The following is a 22,673-nucleotide window of genomic DNA, read 5'->3' as shown; positions in this document are numbered from 1 at the left end:
CCTGCAAAAGCAACATTCCCCATGTTACCGGGCGAGCTCTCTCTCTTTCTGTCTCTCTGACTGACATCGTGTCGGACTAGTGCCTGTATATTCTTATTCCATCAGGGGCCCCCTTTCCCCCCTGTGTCGAGTCCCAGTGGTGGGCAGCTCCTGGCGGTCTTTTTCATAGTATGTCACAGTATTGATGTCTCTGTGCAATGACTAAAAAAATGTTTCAGTGAAAACTTTGGAGACAGTTTTAATGGAAAAAAAAAAAAAAAAAAAAAGTGGATGTATGTTGCTTTTGAGCAATCACTCATTTTTCCACCAATCAATGGAAGTACAAGCAAAAAAATAATCAGATGCTATATACAAACCCAGGGGGAGAGAGACTAAATCCGCAGCCTTACCTTAACTAGCTGCTGCATAATTTTATTTTATTTTTATTTTTTTGGTATTTATTCATCAGGAATAATTAAATAATAAAAATAAAAATTTTATTAAAGATTGAAAAATTTGATACATTTTACAGAAAAAACTTAATCGTGATGTACATATCAGTGGTGACATATTATTACTTTTTTGGGGGTGGGGAGGGACGGGGCAAAGATCTGGTGATTTTTAGAAGAACCATGCCAGGCGAGGCGGGGATTAGACCTCGCTCTTTGGCATATTCTTGATTGTATCATAATCATTTTCTGCTGTCGCAGAGAATGTGAATACACTTAAATGAGCCCACAGGATCCCAGTAGCACAAATTGGGCTTTGTCAAATCGTGTATTTTGTGTATAGAAGGAATTTAAGGAGAGCTTTTACTTATTTTCATATTGTATTTTAACTGTTTCTCTGATCAAAAATTTTTTTACTTCTTTCCCCCCTTCCCTCCTGGTCCCAGCCCTCCCCCCACTTTCCGGTTCAGTATTTGGAGTTCAACACTGTCTATCGGATCATCCCCCTCCCTTTCTTTTCTTTATTTTTTTTCTTTTTTTTTTCTTTTTCTTTTTTTCTTTTTTTTTTTGTTCCTCCCCCAAGTCCACCCCCAACCCCATGATCTTGGTCATAAATATTGCATTATTCACACTTTCAAACTGTGTATTTTCTTACAATAAAAAGATTAAAAAAAAAAGGCTTTACTTCTTTTGCATGCACTTTAAAAAAAAAAAAGAAAAAACAACAAAAACATTTTTCAGGTTCAAAGGAAGAGCATGAATAACTGTCAGAGCTTTTAATTATATTTGTAAATAAAAGTGTTCCTCACACTGCCTCGCTGTCTCATTGGGGCCTGTCCCCCAGGTTTTGCTGGGACTTTCTGGGCTGTTTTGCTGCTGGATTGGTGCTTTTCTGCCCTTCTTCCAGCCTGAGCTCGGGCTGAGCTGGCTCTTCTTCCTGCTGGGAAGTGTCCTCCAAGGGTGCTGGTTTTATCAGCACCCCAGGAAGGGCAGCTGGGGTGAGAGGATCTGCTACCTGCCCAACCTGCTTCCCTGCAGCTCCCAGAAACAGGATAGAGCTGGGACCAAGTGCCAGGAGGGTTTTCAGGGGTAAGTTACCCTGTGATAAATGAGCTTGTGCCTTCAAAACCAGCCTGGAAAAAAGCCTGTCTTAATTTTTAAAGACATGGCGAATTTCTGCTCTGCTTAGGCCAGTGTTTAACAGCCTTGTGTTTCCTGCAAGCCCTGCCCTGCTCCTTCCTTGGAGCTAGCAGGAGTTTCTGCAGCCTCTAGCCCCCACTTTGAGCATGTTGCAGGCTTTAATCCCCCAGCTGCTTGCAGCAGCCCCCATAAGGCTGCATAGATGGCACCTGTGTGTGTGCACACACGTGTTCTGGTAAAAGGGTTTTTTTTGAAAGATGCTTCCAGAGACAAGACCGAGAGGTTTAATGTTTGCCTGGTGCCATCCCCTCCCCTTTGATGCAAATTAAGCTCAACACACATGTATTTTTCTTGATGCATCTTTGTCCTTTCAAGCCACATTGCCAGCACTTGGGGCTCTTTGAGGATGGTTCCAGTTCTCTCCTCCATTACGCCAGGAGGAAGAATGGGAGTGGGTTGCTCCCAGCTGCTCCCCACAAGAAGACAACCACAGCCTCCACCTGGGCAAGTTTTTAATGCACTGTGAGTAACCAGGACAGCAGTAACACCTTACAACAAAATACAAACAAAATATTCTGTCAACTTTTGAGAGCTTACACAGATCAGAACACATCTCTTTAAACCAGCTTCCTTGCTTAATGCAACCAATTATTCCAGCATTATTTTAGTGGAAATAATGAAGAGAAAAGCAAAGCACAATACAAAAAAAGCAGCTTCCCCAAGGCCACCATGTCTCCCACCTCCCAAAAGATGAGACAAGCCATACAGCACCAACCCAGCACCCACACCCAGGCTACACAATACTGATAATGTGGCCCAGACACTTCAAAATAACTGTGATCCCCAAAGGCTCCAATTTTCCTTAAACTCAAGTCAGCTGGGAAGGGGTGGCCACTAAAGGGGCAGCTTTTCAGCAGCTTGTTCTTGTCAGCTCTGGCCTCTAACTACAGGTGTCAGCTGAAGCACAGCACAAGTCCAGGCCACAGTCACAGGCAAGTGGATTTAAATCATGCACAGCGACAGGGCTGTGGTTCAGGTTACGGTTGTAGTGGTCAATTTGGGAGCAGCTGGTACAAGTCACTAATCAAAATTAAAGAAGTACTTTGACCAAACCCCTCCCCAGGGGAGCAGGGACATCACACAGTGCTCACATAGCAGGGAAAGAAGAGGGGGTCCTGCAGCCTCCCCTCTCTCTACTTGCCAGAGAGCTGCTCATAGAGCTTTGGCACGTAGTCATCCCACTCGGCCTGGTAGCAAGTGCCGGCCACCGGCGCCCCCAGGCCGTACTTGCTGCGGAACGCGGCCACCTTGAACTTCCCGCGCTTGTCGCCAGAGCGATTCGACAGGATGGGCTCATCGCACGTCAGCTGCTTGGGCTGCTCGTACACCAGCCACACGTAGCGGTGCAGCCCTGCAGGGACAAGAGCGGGACCAAGCGTCGCTCCTCAGCCAGGTATTGGGCCCAGTCCCCCCGCCCTGCAACGTGTGGGTCTGCCAGGATCACGTATTCCAGGGGTTAATGCTAGTTGTGAAGTGGCTGCAGCAGCTCAGGGAAACAGAAGGCTGCACCTACCTGGGAAGCACTAGCAGCTGCCACCATCGCTCTCCGAGGTAAGATGGCTAAGGGCGATTTAGCTAAAGGAGCTTACAGAAGATGGACTAGATATGTTTGATTTGTGTCAGGGCCAGAACTAGGGCTCCCCGCCTCCCAGGCGGCACTGCCAGACACGTGCAGGCAGCAAGTGGTGCCCGTGAGCAGGGGGCCGTGGGGACGGCTGTGACACACATCAGTGCTGGCCTTGGCCCCACGCAGCTGCAGGCAGCCCAGGGCCAGCCCGTTCTGCAGAGCCACACGGGCAGTTTATACCCAGAGCTGCTTTCTGCAGGGCTGCCCACCCTGCCCCAGTCGCTGCGGTTGATCATTCGCAGCATGGACACGCTCAGGGTACAGGAGCCGCAGCTCCCAGGCACTGACCTGTTCCTTTGGGAGGTCCGGAGCCCACGTAATCAGACAGCACTTTCCCACTCCCCACGTCGTTGCCCTTCATGTTGGTCACCAAGAAGTGATGCCATTCCCTGAAAGCGAAGAGCAGCACAGGGTGAGACTGCACCATGTCCCCTCTTTGCTAGGGCACCTCTGCGCTCTCAACTGCTGCTTCTCCACAAGCCTACCAGTGCAGAACTGAAGCTGCAACTACCCTTAGCTTGCTGCTTTGCCAAACACAGTGAGCAGCAGCTCACACAGGAGGCACTGCCTTCCCTGCAAGTTCTGCGTCAGTATGTACAGCCACCACGACCAGCTCTGTCATCCTACTTGGCAGCTTGGAAAAGCAAGAATCCAGAGGCTGGCTCCAAAGAACAGGCACTGGGCGCATTTCCAAGGCTGTCTGAGCAAGGTGAACTGTTTAAGTCCCCACTTCCAGCACAGACAGGTTCAGCTCCACCACACACGCACATTAGAGGAGCTGCAGGGCTGCTGACTGCAGTGGCCAATAGTGGTGGCAAAAGCAGACCCCAGCACCCAGCCCGGCCTCAAGGAGAGCTGCGGGACCCGCACACTCACCCCGAGCTGTGCAGCCAAGCAGAGCAGCTTCCCCACTGCCTGCAGCCCCTTCTGCAGGCGCAGGGAGGCCGCGCTTCCCCAGGCGAGCAGCTCCCCCCCTTACCTGAACTTGGGGTCCTTCCTACTGGGGGCATCGGGATCCGTGAGCACCAGCGTGTAGAGCTTCTGCGGGTCGCAGCCCTCCCACTCGATGCTCGTGGGGCGATGCTGCACCTGAGGGCCAACAGCGTGAGCGCGGGCGGGCCGCGCGGGCCGCTCCGCCCTCCTGCCGCGGCCGCCGCGCTCACCTGCGTGGGCGTGAGCACCTTGCCCAGCTCGTCGATCTCCAAGGCTCCGTACTTGACGCGCAGCGGCTGCGCCGGCCGCTCCTCCACCTCGGTGAGGCGCAGCGGGCCGCTCCACAGCGCCAGCTCCACCGGCATGGCTGCCCCTCCGCGCTGCGCCCGGCACGCTGCCCGCGCCGCTGCGCACGCGCCCCCCGCGCCGCCCGCGCCGCGCTCCCATTGGCGGAGGCGCGGGGCGGGTAGACCCGCGGGCCCCTGTGGAGCGGGTGGGATCAGGGAAAGACCTCCGAGATCATCGAGTCCCACTGCAAACCCGGCCATGTCCCTAAGCGCCTCATCTACACGTTTCTTCAACGCTGCCAGGGATGGTGACTCCACCACTTCCCTGGCAGCCTGTTCCAAGGCTTCACCACTCTTTCCATGTAGGAATTCTTCCTAATGTCTAACCTGAACCTCCCCGGGCGCAACTTGAGGCCGTTTCCTCTTGTCCTATGGGTAGTTATTCTGGAGAGGAGATCGACCCCGGTCTCCCTGCAGTCTCCTTTCAGATAGTTGTGGAGGGCGATACGGTCTCCGTGGAGCCTCCTCCTCTCCGCATGTAATAACCACAGCTCCCTCAGGAGCTCTGTGCTCCAGCCCCTGCTCCAGCTTCGCTGCCCCTCCCTGGACACACTCCAGCACCTCCATGTCCTCCTTGTAGTGAGGGGCCCAAACTGACCACAGCATCCGAGGTGCAGCCTCACCAGCGCCAAGCACAGGCGGACGGTCCCTTCCCTGCTCCTGCTGGCCACGCTGTTCCTCGTACAAGCCAGGAGGCCGCTGGCCTTCTTGGCCATGGACCAACACTCCCAGATCTTTTTCTGCTGCGCAGCTCTCCAGCCGCTCTGCCCCAAGCCTCGTGAGCAAGGGCCCACACGGCGTGGAGCGGGTAGACCTGGCCCCCTGCGGGCACAGGCCCACATGGAGTGGGGCAGGCAGACCTGGTGCCCCGCAGGCACGGGCAGCACCTCAGCCGCTCACACAAGGGGAAGCTGCGTTACCGCTTGTGGCTTCTGCCTGCCCAGATAACCGAGCGGAGGGAAGTGGTGAGCTCAGGGCCGGAGGCAGGCGCGCAGGAAGGCGGAGGTGGCACCCGCGGCCCCGCACCTTGCAGGGCGTTGCTGGGAGGAGCGCCCTGGGCTCGCTCCCCCCTCCTGCTGCACAATAACCGTAATACAAAGTGCATGTGGGGCGAGCGTGGCATATGGCTGCAGCTCTTGGGTAAACAACGTGCGCGAGGCCTGGCTGTGAACGCGGGCTGTGGCTGGCTGACATCGGGCATCGCCATCACCGCGGCGCGGGCAGCTGCGCGCTGGCAGGGCGCCCGTCACCCCTCTCCCTGCTGCACGTTACGTGGCATTAGTGAGGCAGCTTATGCTTGATGCACATGAGCTACTCCAGGGAAGGGCACCTGTCCGAGGCACATCCTTCCTCCTCCCAGAACGGATCTTCCCTGTTCTGCTTTGTTGTGGTCTTGTTTTGAAAAGCAGAGCAGATTCAGCCAAACAACAGTTATCCCTGCAATCGGAGGAGGTTGTTTTCAAATGGGTAGAAAGCACAAGCTGCATCTGAGCCTCAAGCTGTTTCCTCCCGGCCCGGCTTGTGGCAAGTGCATTGATTGCCAACAGGCACTGCATGGAGCAAAGCCAAGGGCCACGTGCCCAGAGCCCATGTAGTGCAGATCCTGGCTCAGCCCAAAGCTTCTGTTTGGATAAACGTTTCCTGAGTCTGATGGGAGGTAATGGAAAGTAACCCTAAATCCAGCCACACTGCTCTTGGCAATGTTGCTAAGGGAGGTTCTGTCCACCAGGCAAAAGGGGAGGGTTCAGGCATTCATTTGGGTTTGAAAACTACAGTTCATCCCATGCCGAGCCCCACAGCTTGCACACACACCATGCTAGTTTGTCCAGGGACCTCTCCAGTGGGAGAGCTTAGGATGTGTTACCAGTTGATGCCCACATGACTGGTCTGGATTCATTCTGGGGCAGCGTGAGGGAAGTTGGGGCAGGGGGTGTAGACAGTGCCAATGGTGAAGCGTTGCTGTTTCCATCCCCACTGTGACCATGGCCTGCCCAGGAAGAGCTTCAGACTTTCAGAACTTGTCCTTCACTTGCTACTTGCTGCCAAGGTCTTTGTGCTGGGACAGAAAGTTTTGTCCCCTGTTGTGGGCAGGGAGAGCTTCCCCTTTTCCGCATTTCCTGCTGGAAACATGTGTGCTTCTAGCCATTCTCTTGTTTGGTTTGGCCCCACAGAGCCCCTACATTCAAGGCCCAGGTTTCCATGCTGTAAGGCCACTCTGGCCCCACAGCAACGGGTCCTCTAGAGTGACACCCGCTCCCAGCTCTGCTGCAGGTGAGCAGCAGCAGGGCATCTGCTACACGAGCACACCTGGGCCATCTCCTACAGGACTACATGCATCACCTGCCATCTGGCCTGCAGAGCGTGGCCAAGCTGAGCACCTGCACCTTTTTCTTCTCATTTGTTTTGTTAATTAAGTGACCTGCCATACCCAGTTGTGTCTGTAGGGATGGCAGTGAGGAGGTCACCATTAAGGAGGTTCTCGGGGTACCCCACATACACAGCTCTTGGGTCGGGAGGTGCCCTGTTCTGTACGTAGCGATATGTTCGGTTTGTCCCCTCCTTTTCCACTGGTGACATTTTCAGTTGCTGCTAAATGTGGAGTGTTTAACAGCCACGAGGACGGTGCCAGAGCAGGCCCTTTCTCACGGTTCTTGTTTGCTGCTGCTGTTGGAGCCCTCCACGATGTCAGGCTCCTTGCATCCCCTTGCATCCCTGTGCCCCAGCGGGGCACAAAGCCCCTGGCGGCACCGGGGGAGCTCAGCATGGAGCAGCCGGGGACGGGCACAGGGGCTTGGCAGCAATGGCACCTGCCCCGGGAGGCTGGGGACGGGCCAGCCGCGAGGCGGGAGCCCCCGTTCCCGCCGGGCTCCCCAGCACCGGGGCAGCCTGGGCACCTCTCGGGGCCCTTCCCCGCAGCGCCCGGGGGGCGGCCAAAATGGCGCAAGGGGGCAGGGGCGGCCAAAATGGCGCGAAGGGGCGGCAGGCCAAGATGGCGGGAGGCCGCCAGCGGCGGCGGTTCGGGTGGCGCGGGCCGAGGGACGAGCCCTCCGGGGGCCCCGGGCACGGACGGAGCGGGCGGGTCCTGCCCGGGGCCGCTGCAGGGGCCGGCGCCGCCTCCTGGGCGGGCCGGAGCCCGGCGGCGGGAGGCGCTGGCCGCGGCGGGAGGCGATGCGGCTCCGCGGCGGGACGCGGCTCCTGCTCGCGCTCTGCGTCTGGAGGCTGGTGCCGGGTCAGGACGCCGCAGGTACCGGGGGAGGAAGGGCACTGGGGCCACCGCTGGCGGCCTCCCGCCGCCCCGTCCCCTCAGCCCGCGCGCTGCCCCGGCGGGCGTCGTTGCGGCGGCTCCTCCCGCCCCGGCGGGCGGTAACGGCCCCTCTTCTTGCCGAGAGCCGCCGCGAGGGGCAGCCCCGCTCGCCCCGGTGCCCCCGGGTGAGGCGGGACAGGGCTCGCGGAGCGGACACCGCTGGTGGGACGGTGGTTTCGGGGCGCCTGAGCCCCTGCGAGGCGACGGGCTGCTTGTTCCCAAGCAAAAGCGTGGGAATGGCCCCTTTCCCGTGGCGTTTGCCCACCAGGGAGTTGGCTGCAGTGCTGTGTTGCGGAGGGGGACCCTGTCCCGCACCCCGTCGGTGCTTCAGGCGCTCTGCTGATGCACACGACGGTTCTTTTGCAGAAAACGGGTTCAAAAGCAGGGGGACAGAGGCTCCAGCAGGCAGCTGGATGATGCCGGTAATGGTATCCCGTTGGACTAGTGCCCTCCCTGTGCGCGGAGCCTGCCAGGTCTCCGGGGAAGGAGCGCGCTCCTCGCCCGCCCGCGGTTTATGGCTCCCGTGTGCTGACCCGGCTGCTTCTCCCTGGGCACGGGCAGGGCGAGCGCCCGCTGGGGTCCTGCGAGCAGCGGGTACAGGAGCGCGCTGGGGCGCTCTGCCGTGGTAATGCTGCAAGGTGAGATGAGCAGCCAGGCCTTACCACACAGCAGAAAGTTGTTATTTGGGTTTTTTTGGGCGGGGGGGAGGCAAACTGGCTGTTACTCCCTTTCCCTCCAGTGTCCCCATCCACCTCTTTATTTCCCTAAACAGGGAGCACTGTGTTGCAGTCATCAACACCTGTGTGGGTTCAGACTGTGGGGCTGGTCCTGCCCTTTGACTTGGATAAGGCTGTTTCTGCTGTAGGGTTAATTGGCAGGGAAGCAGGTACTAGGGATCGGAGCCTAGGAAGGGCGAAGGGGAGATTTTCAGCAATATTGATGTGCGCTTGTGGCTACCAGGAACAGAGTCAAGGGGTGGTCTTTTCTTTTGGATACTGTTTGGCTCCCTGACCAGCGGATGGATGAGGCTGCTTGGGAGAGAGGAGCACATGGTCCAGCAAAACATCAGGTGAACGTGAACATTGCTCTGACCATGAAACCAGACCGTTGTCGCTGCCGAACCTGAGTCACCAGTGCTCTAATACAGCTCATGTTTGGCTTCCTCGTGTGCCTACCTCTCTTGAGCAGGAACATCCTAGTATTGCTTTCCTATTTAGCCTTCAAAGCCTTATCCCTCTTTCTGAGCATGTGTCTGCGCCAAATATTTTTAGCTGCTAGATTCATCCCAGAACACCTTGTGCTAAGACAAGAATCCGCATAGCAGCAGCTCTAAAGGAGTCGGAGCCAATGGCAGAGGTGCCCACGCTGGGACCACCAGAGCAAAAATGAGTGGGAAAATCAGTATAGGAAACCATCAGGAATAGAAAACCATCAGACAAAGAGAAATGGCTCAAGCATGGCCATGGAGCAGGGCGAACTCAGCAGGTTCCCCAAAACGGCTTTGGTATTATATCACAGGGTGGAGGGGGTCGTTGTTCATCAGATAGAGTCTGTTGGCCTGGTGCTGCTGAAAATCTCCTGTCCAGGTGTTTTTCTGTAAAGTTTGCTCACAGAAGGGGGCTTTGGAGCTCCCTCAGATTCCTAACGCTGCCCCTCTTCTTTTGCAGGAACAGAGGAAGTGGTCTATGGGGAGGTTGGAGGCAGCATCCTCCTTTTGTGCCGAAATGTCTCCAAAGCAGCCACTGAAGTGGTTTGGTTTCAAGGGGATCCCCACTCGGTCCCCCCGCTCTTCTCCTCAATAGTCACATTCCCCCAAGACGTCCGGTTCTCCCTGGTTGACAACAGCTCTCTGCACATCACAGAACTGCGTCTGCAAGATGAAGGCAACTACACTTGCAAGGAAGTGCTCAACAAAACAGACCATGAACACAGAGTCCAGCTCCTGGTAGCCAGTAAGTCTGTCCCATGTCTGAGAATTTCTCCCTTGATTCTCACAGGTCCCCAGGATTGTAAAGAGTCTGGTGCCAGTAAAAAAATAGTCAGTGAAAGGGGAAGGTGGTACCAAACCTATGGTGATTTGGTTTTACTCCCACACTCACAAGCATTAAGGCCAATTGTCCAAGTGGCCTGGCAAGAATCGCTTGTGTGTGACGCTCAGGACAGGAGACCCCAGCTGCTCAGTCCTTGCTACATCTCTCCAGTTCTTCTTGACTGGAGACAATAAACTAGGTTTGGGCAGATTTTTGTATATCCTATAGCTGTTCTGAGATGGCCCTTCACCTCAGAATTCAGCTGGCGTCAGTCTTCCTAAATCTTGGACCTTGGGCAGCATCCTGACCTGTTTTCCCTCACTGGAATGTTTGAAATAGATGCCTAGAATCTTTTCTCCTGTTGAGCTAATGGGAAAAGAAGCAGAATACATGTTATGCTGCAGATTTGTCCCATCCTCCTGGTGTGAGTATGGAGGATCTCCTGCTGACCAACTGCATCTTACAGAGTACAACCTTCAGTCTCAACACAAATGTTGTATTCCTCAGATTTGCTGCTAGGAGCCCTATCCTGGGAGCACTACTCTGGGAACGTGTTTGTTGTTATCAGCACGGGCCATTTTTTAACCTTTATTATGACATTTCTTCTGGTGCTCACACACATTTCATTCATTCTCTTACATATCTTTACAGGATGGGTGGAGGATCAGGTTGGAGAGCACTAGTGGGCAACACTTGTCACATCACCAGCACAGCCATTCCTGCTCCTGCCAAGGAATTGTTACCTTGCCATGATGCCTTGTCTCTTCCATGGGAACAGCCACCTCCAGATTAGCAGGGAACACAGGTCCTAGGCTGATATTCTTGTTGGCCCCCTCAGCATGTCTAATCAAATGTGATTAGACTCTGCCCCCCTTGACTTGGGCTGTGACCTGCTCTCTTTTATGCAAGCCCAGTCCATATTCTGGGAATTAGAAGAGGGAAAAACTGCTGCCAATCTCCCTGTATCAGTGATAGTCTGTGTTCTCTGCTGGCCTTTCTTGCTGGTCTTCCTGTCAACACCCTCAGCATGCCAGATCCTGGCTTGGTTTTCTGTTTACACTCAGGGTGTTCCTTCCTTGTGAGTGTTTGGTGGAATAAGGGTGTGTGTTGTAAAAAACTGGTACCTGTTTGGTCCGGGTTAAATCTCTGAAAGTTCAGACAGGTAAAAATTCTTCTCTTGGGGCAGGAAATCTGCAGATAGAATTAGAAAGGGTCACAGAAGACTAGAATGAAGGAGTTGAACCTCAGGCTGCTTCAGAGAACATTTGAGCCTGGGGCCTGCAAGGGTGGAGCCCAAAGTCTTGAGCAACATTATTCATAATCATGAGCAAAAGTAGCAGCAGTGTCACCACTGCTGACTGCTTGTGGGTATCATGCAAAGTCTTTGAGCTTTTCCTTCACTGCTGGTGTGCAGATAATAGTGCATAGGAACCTCCTTGTGACGTTACAGTTCTCATCAGCCCCAGTCTTCATTCTGTCTAACGCTGGATGTTCTTTTTGCCTTCAACTGTGTTAAAAACCAACCAACTGACCAACCAAAAAGAAAAATAAATAGGGGAAACCTTCTCGCAACTTGATGGAGGCACAACTGAGGCTTTGTGCATCAACCTGTGTTTGCGTTAGATAGGAAGCACATGGCATGAAGGAAATGTATAATTGCACACTTCCAAGTAATTGCCTGGTACGTAGTTTTATATAAGCCATTGTTGGCTCTTATCTGGCCTCAGGAAAAGACAAATGCACCTGCATGCAGAGGTTGCTGTTTTATTGTTTGTTTGCTTTTTGTTGTTTGTTTTTCTTTCTGTTGATGCTGGGGGGTTGCTCTTATTAATCACAACAGGAATTCAGGATCGGTTGCAATACCTCCCAGAGACAAGATGTAAAAAGACTTTCTTAACAGAACTGGATGCTCAAATGATCATATAAGATGCATGTGTAGCTCATGGAAAGTCAAGCCCTGGAAAGGGGTGGGGACTTCCACAGTCAGATCCTTTTCTCTGGACATTTGTTGAGGAGGACTATGTCATAGGAAGTTAATTTTGCATTTAAGCACATGCAGCTCATTAACTTGTGTGCAATCAGTAGCATGCTGGAGATTTCATTCTTCTTGTGTTTCAGCTACTGTGCTCATGCTGGACTGTGAGCTGTTGGTTGGTTTCTGTGCATCATTTTTTCGTTTTGCCTCAGGAAACCTAGTCCTCTTGCAGGACTTCCTCAAATGGCCTTTATTGGGGAAGGTGAAGCATCTTTCTCGGGCACAGAAGTGCTGTTTAGGAGCAAGTCTTCTCTCAAATCCTGCCCATTGCATGGCCTAGACTGGTTGGAATTTAGTGGAGGCCAAAGGTGGGTGGGTAGGTGGGCAGGAGTGAGGAAGGTGCTTCTTTGTGGCTTGTCTTCTTTCTTCGCCTAATGCCCCAGGTTAAAACAGTCACTGTCCCCTTCCTTTCCAGCTCAGTATCTGGGACTTCACTGCCTGAACTGCACATGGAGGAGGTGACGTCCCTGCTCTGCTGCAGGCTGGGCAGCTGTGAGTGAGGGTGGCCAGTGGGGAGACGAGCTGGTTTTATTGCAGGTACAGGGCTGTGGTAGCTGTTTAAACACCATCTGGGCTGGAGTGGGCAGCCAAGTAGGGTTGCTTTTCTCTGTAACCATCCCCCGGGTCAGACACACCTTAGGCAGAAGCTACTCTTTGCTTTTATTATTCCTGGCACGTTGCTTTTTTCTTGCTGTGATTTTTGTTTCCTGCTCTACGTTCTGTCATTTCTCAGGTCATTTGAATAAACATCCTGCAAAATCAACATCAGAGGTCCCTTTGACAGCTCTTGTTTGGGGCTATTCGGCAGCATATGGTGTCTCAGTGAAGTCTTGCTCAGCTGGCTTGCTGGATTCTACTGTACAGGGAGACGGTGTGTTATTTCTGCCAGGGTCAGAGTCCAGAATCCCTGTGGCTGTTAAATGAACACGTGCGTATATCTGTATGTGTTACAGTTTCAGTACCAAGACTGTACTCTTGGTCAGGAATATAAGGAAACCAGATGATGGAAGAGAGACAGGAACTGACAGGCTGCATGAAACGTGAGCCGACATCCTGCCCTAGTCCTAAAAGGGGGGGATCCCTTTGGGGTTTCTGCTGGTTTCCGACCTGCTATCGTTCTGTTGTTTCCATATTTAAATAACAAGTAGTGTTGGTTGTGATGCAGTGATTGGCCCTGGCATGAAGCCAGCCCTGACTTTGCCTACCTGCTGTGTGCATTGGAGTTTGTCCCCACACCTGTGGACACAGGTTGCAGTGCGTGGCTGGCTTAGCCAGTCTGGCCCCACTTGGCACCTGCAGCGGTGCAGGAAAGGGGCAGGGTGGCCTTGGGTCGGCCTCAGTGGCACAAATCTGATACTGCAAGCTGGAGTCACTGGGGCTCCCTGCAGGCACGGAGCATCTGGCACGTTAGGGACAGCCTCCTTCATCCACGTTGTGCTGGACTTGGTGGGAAAAGAGTCTAGCTTTGGATTGGTGCCTCTTAGCTGCCCGTGACTCATCTCTGAAGCACTGGAAGCTACTGGTGGTAGGTGCCACCTAACTCCGGAAGAGGTGGGTGCCACCTCATGGAGGTGGTTCATGTGGGACCTGGCTGACCTTGCCAAGCAAGTCACTTGCAGGTAATGCTGAGCCCACTCTGGCAGGACTCTTTGCAACTCGGGGATTAATCCCAACTGTAGGATATATCCATTTTATCCATTATGGATGCACATCTGCCTGCCCCTTGCCCCTTCCCAATGACCTCAACGAAGTGTCAGCCTCTCCTCTTCGGTGGCTGCCTCCTTCCACCCCTTTTGTGTGGGGCGAGGAGGTGACAGCCTGCAGGTTTGTGCTCTCATTCCTTCCCTTGTCATTGTCCTCAAGCTGCTCAGCCTGGGCCAGAGTCCTGAGGTCTTCCAAGATCCCTTGGGCAAACTGGAGTTCCTGTTTCAGGGATGGCAATAGGGAAGGCAGAGCCTTATTCTCATGTGGTGTGAATCTGTGTCACTTGGTTGTAGCAGGACGTGGGGATCAGTGCTGTGGTGAAATGCCAAGGGCAGCACGGAGATTTTGTTCTCCCGCGGTGTTTTTAGATGCTTATCCTGTGTGTCTGGGACACAACTGCGGTGACAGTGTGTTCTCCCCGCCGTTTTAGTCCATCCTGCCATGGCTGTGATGGCTGTGACTGCTGTGGTGCCTTTCACAGGACAGCCTCTCGCTTGCTCTCCGTTGGCCGCTGTTCAGAGCTGTGCTGCCCTGGGGGTGTGGGACACAGGGCAGGAAGCAGGATTAGTGGAGAGGCCAAAGAGTCTTTCAAGGGAAGCAAAGGCAAAAGCGAGCACATCCTGAGGTGCCAAGGGCTGTGGCCTGGGAGTGTTTCTAACCACATGCTGCCCTTGCTGACAGATCCACCACGGTCGTCCCTGAAGTGCTGGGCTGGAACCTCCTCCTCGGGACAGATGCTGCAGCTGTTTTGCAGCTGGCCCGGTGGGTCCCCTCACCCCACCTTGCACTGGAGAGAAGAGGGGGGCAATCTGGAAAACACGAGCTGGGTCATCAGCTCCACGAGCTCCGCCGACACCCACGTGGAAACGCTCAACAGCTCCCGCCTCTCCCACCGCAAGACGTTCAAGTGCGTCGGGAGCCACGTAGTGAAGCAGGAGGAGCCCGCATGCACCGTGCAGATAAGTGAGTTGGCCTGCCCGCTTGTTTGGCTATTAATGAGCCTGCTAATGGCAGGGCAGGCAGGTGCCCAGGCGTTCTCTGCCCTCCAGAGCACTAAAGTGGTTGTCAGGCCAGCCAGGCTCGTGGGCACTTGCTGCAGAGGGAGATGCCAGCAAGGCAACGTGGCGGGGCTTGGCTTGGGCACAGGTGGCCACACGAGGCACGCAAGTCCTGCAGCCCAGATGCAGCGTGGTAGTTGCGGGTGAGTCATGTCTTTGGATACGTTTTCACGGGCTGACAAATGTGCTCCTTGCACCAAGCTTCTGGCCTGTGCAAATGCTCGTGCCTGTGGCCAGGATGAGGAAAGTGAAGGGCAATTTTAGTGAGTTGCTGGAGATAAAGTTTAGCAGGGCTGGTTTTATTGCAGGAGGGTTGTCTGTGCTCAGACCCCCTCGGGTGTCTAAGGAGGGGTGACTAAAGTGGCTTTTGAAAACCTATGCTGTGTTTGTCCTGCAAGGGTTGTCAAGGCTAAGCAAGGGCTCTGCTGAACCAGTGGAAAGTCCCTGGGCTGCCTTTCCTCTGACACCTTCCCATCCAGGGCTGCTGGCTGCCCTCCGGGGAGCCTTCTTTGGGGATATCAAGTCAGGGGTCCAAGCAAGCTTTGAGAGGTGCAAAAGGTGCTCAGACTGCTCCTTGGGGGGGCACCGAAGAGTCCTGTGGGTCAGCTGAGTGCTAAGCCTGCAGTGTTTGGCCTCCTGCATGACTTCCTTCTGTTAATGATTATTAATCACTCAGATGGCTGATAGCTTGCTGCATGAATTTTCCCCATCCCCTTCTTGACTCTCTTCTCCCCCCTGCTATTCAGAGAGACCTTCTTTGGAGTCGGAGCCCCTGCAGACCTGCTTTGTGGGTGACGATGTGACCCTGACGTGCCGCGTCACCGAGAGCACCCCAGCAGCAAGGCTCAGCTGGCTGCAGGGCACTGGCCGGGCAGCGGTGGAAATCCAGCCCGGAGGGAGGTACCTCGTCACCCAGGAGGGCAACGTGTCCCGGCTCACCATCCGGAACTGCTCCCAGGACGTCGACGATGGCTGCTATGTCTGCAAGGCGCAGAACCCCGTGGGGCTGAGGGAGATTTTCGTCTGCCTCACGGTGAAGCGTGAGTGGGGCTGCCTGGGGTCAGGGTGGCAGGGGTGAGGAGACAAGGGCACAGATAACAGCAGCCACTGGAGAGCTCCCAAGGGGCTCTCCAGAAATCCACTCTCCATGCTGGCAGGATGCAGCTGCACGCACGGATGTGGGCTGGGGTCCCTCCATCCCACAGGACAAGGAAAATCAGGCCTTCCTGCTTCGGTGTGAGGGGCCTGGGAAAGGGCTGCAGCATCCTTGGCTTCTTCTTTAAGTTGTGGGGACAGAGAAGCATCTCCCCAGGCCAAGCTGTTCAATCCCAGCAGCTGAGGCTTGGTTTGCTTTCACATGGTGCACGTGACACAAAAATGAAGGGTTTTGCTGTAGTGTTTTCCATCTCAGTGAGGCATGAGCTCCCATCATGCTGGTGGGACTGCAGCAATGACGGGACACAGAGATGGAGGTGGCCTTTGGGTACCCTGTCACGTGTGCTGAGCAACCCCTGTCCTAGTGACAAGCGAAGCTCCTCTCTCTGCAGGGCCAGTGAATATCGTTGGGGTAGTGGGTGCAGTGGTGGTGCTGTCCCTGCTGGCTCTTCTCGTCCTCTCCGGCATCGTCCTGTACTACCATCCCCTGCTGTGTCTCAGAGGTAAGAGCTCACCTTGGTGCAAGCCAGGGAGCGGATTATTCTGTTTTGGAGTGTCCTGGTTTTATCCCACAATTTCAAGGGCTTGCTTGTCTCTTTTGGCCTGCTGGAGTCTGCCACTGACTTGGATTTTACCCCATTCCTGGTAAAAATCCTTTCTGCCTTGGAGGCAGAGGGATTGGAAATGCAAAACCTTTCTCCAGCTGAGTGTTCCAGACTCCTTCCCCTCTCTCTCTTCCCCTGAGATGTGTACTGTGCCAGAGCAACCCTGCACTTCCCTTTTCTAGCGACCTCTCTAACACATCTGATGTGGGCAGGCTGACTGCTTTCCCATCCCAGTGGGGTGGAGAGCCACCTTTCCATCCGTACTGCCGCATGGGACTGCTGAAGGTCTTCCCTCTGTGGGCAGGACAGGCAGGGATTGTACAGTAAATCCGAGGGTGCTTTGCCTGAGGGGTTGCTCATGGATTCTAACATTGTCTTTTCTGTTTTATTGTCTCCTGTTCAGGTACTGCATTCAGGTGAGTGTTGACTTTTCCCAACTCAGTCCTTGTTGAACTCGCTGGCATCGTAGCAAACACCTTCTGTCTATAGGGATGGTGCTGGCAAGGCACCTGGTAGTGTGGGAGCAGGCTGCCCAGAAGAGGTCTTTGGGGCAAGAGAGGTGGGAGGGCTCTATTCTGAATGTCTCTTTTTCCGCGTCTGTACAAGAGAGGAAAGTAACTCCTTTCAGGAACTGCTCTTGAAGTTTAGCCCGTGTTTGTGATATGGTTGGAAGGCTTTGGAAGATAAATGGGAAGCAGCACAGATTGCTGTTGGTGGTGTTGCCACCAGCAGGGTCCAAGACATATTCCTCAAACACCGTCAGTACAGGATGGGAAAAGTCCACCAGAATCAGTCACGCTGCTGTATAGCACTAGCAGAGCCTGGAGGGACGGGGTCAGGACAAGCTGTCTTCGTCTTTCAAACCCACCACGGCTTCCTCTGCTATTCGCAGAAATCCAGACTCGAGCGATATCTTGGTGCTGGTGGACTCGGAAGACGATGATGAGGGTAACGGGGAAGAGGAGATACCAGGCAGCTCCACCAAGCACGAGGTGATGGCGCTGGTCAATGGGACGAGCACCCGGCCTGCTCACCTCACGCACCTCGCGGAAGGTGAGCGCTAGTGCCTGCTCCCTGCCTGAGTTCTGGGGCTGGAGTCAGCTGCTCTCTTGCTAAGCTGCAGGTCTTCCAGAAGCGTCTGCCAGGGGAGAGAGGAATTGCTGTTCCCTGCCTCACTGGTTCTCGTTGTGACACTGCTGCTCTGTGCCCGGTGTAGGTGGTGCTGGTGAGCAGCACGACAGGGTCTCGCCGCAGGAAACGAGGAGGGAAGATGCACCAGTCACGTAGCTTCCATTCCTTTTTGTGGAAATGCAGAGTGCTCCAGCTGGAAGCCCAGTTTCAAATGCATCCTCATTACCATGTGGCTGAACCCGCGTTGTTAGGGTTGTACAATGGACTGGTTTGGTCAGAACATCCCCACTTCCTTCTACACTGGTCCCTTCCCCAGTTTTCACTCCATCCTTCCCCAGCTTTGTTTCTCCATTTCTTCTTCCTTCCATCCATCCTTCTGTCTTGGGTGTCCTTTTTAACTAGGTGGCATCCAAGGCAGGCAGAGCTCAGGAAATGGGAGCTCAGGCTCCCAGTAGCCCGCTCACCTTGATGCCTGTCACAGACTTGAATGCCAGTATGGAATTCTGGTCACCATGAGTAGTGCCGGGGTTGCGGGGATCACCATGGAGAAAGTCACCTCGAGCAGGGTGTCCTAGGACAGCAGGAGGATCTACTTGTGTGTGGGCAGGACATGAGTGATGCAGGCTCTCTGGGGAGGCCTGATGGGTTTTATTATAAATATTTTTTTCTCCAAGTTCATCTGAAATGTTGCTCTGTACTGAAGAGAGAGGAATTAATCTGTACTGTGCAGTTTTGGTGGGGACAGCAGGTCATGATGGAAAGCACAGAGGGAGAGTAAGGGGAGGGGGAAAAGGGGATTAGGATGTGCATGGAAGAAAAAGGTGAGTAGGGCAGCCACAGAGGGGAACTGCAGGGATCTGAGCATGCAGCAACGGGGGAATTGGAGGGAAGCAGAGGGGTCCGAGGGGAATCGGGATGCATGGGGGGAATGGAGGCAAACAGCACGGACTGAGCGGGAATGCAGAGAATCCCAGCGGACGTTTGGGTCAGGAGGGTGCACGTGGGGAATGGAGAGGATGAGGGTGCGAAAGGAGTGATACGGAGCATGTCAGAATGTGTGTGGTGGGTAACAGGATCAGAGGAGCCAGACCAAACCTGAGCACTGCAGGTATATTGGAGGGAATAACGGCACGAGGGAAGTGGGAAGGAGCAGTGTTTGCGGATAGACTGCGGAGGGAATCGGCACCCGTGAGTGGGAGTGGTGCTCGGGCGGGTTCGGGGGGAACGGGAGTTGCACAGAGGGCTCTGAGGATGCATGGAGGGGGCCGGGGCCAGGGCCCTTGGGGGGAACACGCTGTGTAAAGTGGGGAGGTGTGTGGAAAGGCACGTGGAGGGCAGCAGTGTGAATGTGAGCACAGGGAATGGGGGATGATCAGAGCGCCTGGAGGGTAAAGGAAGACATTTAAGCACATGCACATAATGGAGAGGCTCTAGAGGCACGTGGAGGGGAAGGGGGGACTTAGGAAGGCACGTGGAGAAGTGTGGAAGGAAGCCGTGTTCACGCCGTGGGTGAAGCCGAGGGGTCTGAGCCCACACCCTGGTGGGGAGAACAAGAGTGGAAAGGATGAGAGCTGAGCAGGTAGGGACGGGATGGGAGAGCTTGCGTGGGGATCTGGTCGGGCACAGAGCGCTCGGGAGGGCAGCGATGGCTGAGGAGGAGCCGAGCGCAGCCCAGGGGCTGGGGGAGGCCGAGGTGGATGCGGGATAAAAGGAGGGCTACGGATGGGGCCGCAGCACAGGCTTAATGCTGAGGAGAATCCTGGAGCGCAAAGGCCGAGTCCTGTGGGGACACAGAGCAGCAAGGCTGGGGACAGCGGGGATGCAGGCCAGGGGCTTTGGAAGGATCTGGAGCCAAACGGGATGGCCGGGGGGGATGGAGCAAAGGGAGGCGGGCAGGCAGAGCAGCGTGCGTCACCCTGGCGTCCCCAGCGGGGCTGAGCCCGTGCCTGGTGGCAGCAGGGAGAGCAGGGGACACCACCCGGGGAGGCCCGGCTGCCTCCTGGTCCTGGCAGGACTCCCAGGCCCCGGCAGGCAGAGCGCTCCAGCCGGGAGGCAGCCAAGGATGCCGGGAGCCAGAGTGCCGAAACATCCCCGGGCGCCCCGGCAACGCTGTTGTGCTGCCCGTCGCCTTGGCTCCCGGCTCCGCGTGCTCCTCCGTGCCCGCCCGCGGCTCCAGGCCCCGGGGAGTTCCCTGCCGACATGGCCCTGGACCTGGAGGAGTATTTGCGGACAGCGTTCCGGGACAAGCTGCGGCTCCAGTGAGTGAGATCCGGGCTCCCGTCCAAGGGGACGGGCGTCGCCTGCGGAGCCAAGTCCTTTCGGCCACAGGGGAGGCTGCACTGCCTCGGCAGGGGCTCTGTGTGGGGCTGGCTCAGGGGACCCTGTCCCAGGTCCCGTTGCAGGCTGGGCCACGGGCTGACGGGGGAGCTGAGCCACTGTGGGGCAGAGGGGAGGTTTGCGGGTGTCTCTTGGAGTGACTTGGGGCGGCTACTGTGGAGCACCAGGGTGGGTGTCACTGTGTGGACGATGCGTCCCCAGGGTGTCCCTGCCAGGGTGGGTGTCACTGTGCAGGTGCTGGGTGCCCAGGCTGACCCTGTAGTGCAGGTTTCACCACGTGGGTGTTAGATCTCCAGGGTGTCTGTGCAGGGTGGATGTCACCGTGTGAGTTTTGGGTGCCCAGGGTGTCCCTGCCAGGGCGGATGTCACCACACAGGCACTGGGCAGCAGTGGGTCCTGGGGTGCCTGTGCTCAGCGGCCATGCAGAGAGCACCCAAACCTGCCCGCTGTGCTGAGTTGGCCTTTCCCCGCCCATCCTGTCCCATCCCCACAGGAAGGTGCCGGCGTGGGACACGGCGGCGCTGCTGCCCTCCACGCGCCTGCTGCTGAAGCAGCGCGAGGTGGCCGAGGTGGAGCAGGCGCTGCAGGCGCAGCGCCAGGTGAGGCGCAGGCTCCGCTCGGCCAGGCCCCCTGCTCCTGGCCTTGTCCCCACCGTCCCCATGTGCTGACACCCGCGTGGCCCTGCAGGCCTTCGGGCAGCGCATGGAGGGCCTGGAGCGGCGCCGGCAGGAGCTGGCGCGCAAGGAGGAGCAGCTCCGTGAGGAGGTCGGCCAATTCGACGCCTTCCTCGAGGTGAGGCGCCGGGCTCGGACACGGGGCAGCAGCGATGCCGGCCCCGCTGAGCCCCGCTTCCTCCGCAGGCGGCGGCGGCCAGGCGGGAGCGGGCGCTGCGGCAGGCGCGCCGGGAGCGGGAGCAGGCGGCGCGGCGGCGCGAGGAGGCCGCCCGTCTGCGTGGGGAGCTGGCGGGGCTGCTGCGGCGCAGGCAGCGCCTGGCCCGGCGCCTGCGGAGCCACCGCCTCTTCAGCGACTTCCTGCAGCGCGTGCTGGCGCGCACGGCGCAGGTGAGGGTCCCCCTGGGCTGCGCGGCCACCGCGGCCCCCTCGCCACCTCACGCCTTCCCTGCCTCCCCGCGGGCCAGTTCCAGGACGTGCCGGCCATGCTGGCCCACGCGCGGGCGCTGGCGGCGGCCCGCGAGGCCCTGGCGCGCCGCGCGGAGGCCGCGCACGAGCGGCTGGCGGCGGAGCAGGAGCGGCTGCGGCGCTGCCGCGAGGAGGCCGCCGGGGAGCTGCTGCGCAGGAGCAACGCGCTGGCCGAGCTGCGCGCCCGCCTCGCCGCTGCCCGCCACGACGCCCACCTGCAGGTAGGGGGGACCCGCGGGGCTCCCCTCGCGAGAAGGGGGGCAGCACCCGCGTCTCGGCCCCGGAGAAGGCCCCGTTGGGTCCCCCGGCAGGGTGGGGATGTGACGCTCTCCCACATGCCTGGGAGGTGCTGACAGCAACCGCCCCCGGAGGGCATCACGGCGGGAGTCCTGGTGGGAGAGGTGGGGCAGGCCGGGCTCCCTGTGGGACTGGCGACCCTGTGACCAGGGCTCCCTCCTGTTCTGCCCCAGGAGTCCCACTGGACCCACATCCAGACCACAGCTGCCCAGAAGACCCTGCTGCTGGGGCAGATCCGCATGGCAGTGCTCAACCTCTTCCAGCTGGCCACCAAGCAGCTCAAGGTCCCAACCAACGCAGTCCTGGAGGACACCGAGGCCCAGCTAGACACGGTCAGCCCAGTCCTCTCCCTGGGCACCTGAGTGGGAACGGGGATGCTCGTGTCCCTGGCCCGCCTGGATCGAAGGTCCCTGTCTCTGCAGGTGCTGCTCTGCATGCAGGATCTGGCTGCCATCCGGGCAGAGCTGTGTCCCGGGGTGCCCGCCACTGCCAGCAAGCACCTACCACCACCTCCAGCCCCTCCGAGCTGGGAATAACCCCTGCTCCGAGAACAGCCACCTGCCCCAGCGGCTGGGGAGAGGCCCAGCCCGTGAGCCTGGCCAGGACACCCAGCAAATACCTGGGGACCAAAGTTGCTCCCCATCTCCAATACGTCAGGGTGCCCCTCCATGTTGACCTGTGATGGAGATGGCAGCAGGACAGGGGGCTTTCAAGCACCACGATGGCACAGATTTGTGTCAAGGGCCTGGCAGGAGGAGACGTCCCCAGGGCTGATCCTGAAATGGGGGCTGTAGAAGCAGCAAGGAGTGAGGCCGGGAGAATGGAGAGCTGCCACTCACGATGATGTTCTTGGTAACACCTAAAGCTGTCAAAATACAACCCAGCTGCTTGGCCTGCTTGTTTTAGGATTGTGCCCTGGGGTTGCTTAAGTGGGGAGGAATCCCCCCAGGCACCAAGAGCAGCAGGGCAGCCTTTGCTGCAGCTCCTGCAGAAGAGCAGCTCTGGTGCCAGCACAGTTCTGCGTTGAAGTGTATGGCATGGAAGGGGTGCCAGGCCATGCCGGGGTGGGTAGGAGCTAGTGCACATGGAGGGCAGGCAGGGAAAGGGCCTGGCAAGGGGTGCGACTGTGCTGGGACTGGCAAGGGGCTATGACTTCCCCTAAAGCCAGACTGGGACTGGTCCTAAAGCCTGGCATGCGATTTCCCCTTCCCCCATGACCCCAAGAGTCAGCACCCAGTTCTGCTACTCCTCAGCAAGGTGCTTGGGACAAGGCCAAAGAGGAGGCAGCATCCAAAACCAGCCTGATCTTTAATATCTCCTTTCCTGACACCAAGTCCAAAGCA

At 56.7% G+C, this 22,673-nt stretch overlaps 3 protein-coding genes across 3 annotated transcripts; 2 read left to right on the top strand and 1 right to left on the bottom strand.

The window, feature by feature from the left end:
• Window positions 1-2,758: 2,758 nt before the first annotated feature.
• Window positions 2,759-4,573, bottom strand: PEBP1 (phosphatidylethanolamine binding protein 1). The gene is made up of 4 exons (XM_088532319.1): window positions 4,419-4,573; window positions 4,235-4,344; window positions 3,544-3,644; window positions 2,759-2,979 (listed from the first exon to the last, which is right to left on the bottom strand). The coding sequence occupies exons 1-4, from the start codon at window positions 4,551-4,553 to the stop codon at window positions 2,762-2,764; spliced, it is 564 nt and encodes a 187-aa protein (XP_088388445.1). The 5' UTR covers window positions 4,554-4,573; the 3' UTR covers window positions 2,759-2,761.
• A 3,130-nt stretch (window positions 4,574-7,703) lies between these two features.
• On the top strand, window positions 7,704-17,851 carry VSIG10 (V-set and immunoglobulin domain containing 10). Its single transcript, XM_088532261.1, has 8 exons — window positions 7,704-7,779; window positions 9,507-9,791; window positions 14,290-14,571; window positions 15,413-15,706; window positions 16,214-16,324; window positions 16,830-16,842; window positions 17,319-17,479; window positions 17,643-17,851. The coding sequence occupies exons 1-8, from the start codon at window positions 7,704-7,706 to the stop codon at window positions 17,711-17,713; spliced, it is 1,293 nt and encodes a 430-aa protein (XP_088388387.1). The 3' UTR covers window positions 17,714-17,851.
• Window positions 17,852-19,753: 1,902 nt separating this feature from the next.
• CFAP73 (cilia and flagella associated protein 73) lies at window positions 19,754-21,866 on the top strand. Its single transcript, XM_088532260.1, has 7 exons — window positions 19,754-19,815; window positions 20,388-20,493; window positions 20,582-20,686; window positions 20,755-20,955; window positions 21,033-21,254; window positions 21,504-21,662; window positions 21,753-21,866. The coding sequence occupies exons 1-7, from the start codon at window positions 19,757-19,759 to the stop codon at window positions 21,864-21,866; spliced, it is 966 nt and encodes a 321-aa protein (XP_088388386.1). The 5' UTR covers window positions 19,754-19,756.
• The last annotated feature ends 807 nt before the right edge of the window (window positions 21,867-22,673 follow it).

The sequence above is a fragment of the Tinamus guttatus genome, unplaced genomic scaffold, assembly GCF_059628265.1.
Source record: "Tinamus guttatus ecotype Peru unplaced genomic scaffold, ASM5962826v1 Tinamus_guttatus_pri_ptg000459l, whole genome shotgun sequence".
Taxonomy (NCBI): Eukaryota; Metazoa; Chordata; class Aves; order Tinamiformes; family Tinamidae; genus Tinamus; species Tinamus guttatus.
The sequence above is the reverse complement of the archived record's forward strand: the minus strand, read 5'-3'. Positions and strand labels throughout refer to the sequence as shown.

Coding starts and splice junctions, on each gene's coding strand:
- PEBP1 (XM_088532319.1), bottom strand. CDS start 4,553: ATGCCGGTGGAGCTGGCGCTGTGGAGCGGCCCGCTGCGCCTCACCGAG. Junction 3,645..4,234: donor AGGAAGGACCCCAAGTTCAG/GTAAGGGGGGGA, acceptor CTTCGCTTTCAG/GGAATGGCATCACTTCTTGG. Junction 2,980..3,543: donor CGGACCTCCCAAAGGAACAG/GTCAGTGCCTGG, acceptor TTGTCCCTGCAG/GGCTGCACCGCTACGTGTGG.
- VSIG10 (XM_088532261.1), top strand. CDS start 7,704: ATGCGGCTCCGCGGCGGGACGCGGCTCCTGCTCGCGCTCTGCGTCTGG. Junction 14,572..15,412: donor CGCATGCACCGTGCAGATAA/GTGAGTTGGCCT, acceptor CCTGCTATTCAG/AGAGACCTTCTTTGGAGTCG. Junction 17,480..17,642: donor CCTCACGCACCTCGCGGAAG/GTGAGCGCTAGT, acceptor TGCCCGGTGTAG/GTGGTGCTGGTGAGCAGCAC.
- CFAP73 (XM_088532260.1), top strand. CDS start 19,757: ATGGCCCTGGACCTGGAGGAGTATTTGCGGACAGCGTTCCGGGACAAG. Junction 19,816..20,387: donor CGGGACAAGCTGCGGCTCCA/GTGAGTGAGATC, acceptor CCATCCCCACAG/GAAGGTGCCGGCGTGGGACA. Junction 21,663..21,752: donor CCGAGGCCCAGCTAGACACG/GTCAGCCCAGTC, acceptor CTGTCTCTGCAG/GTGCTGCTCTGCATGCAGGA.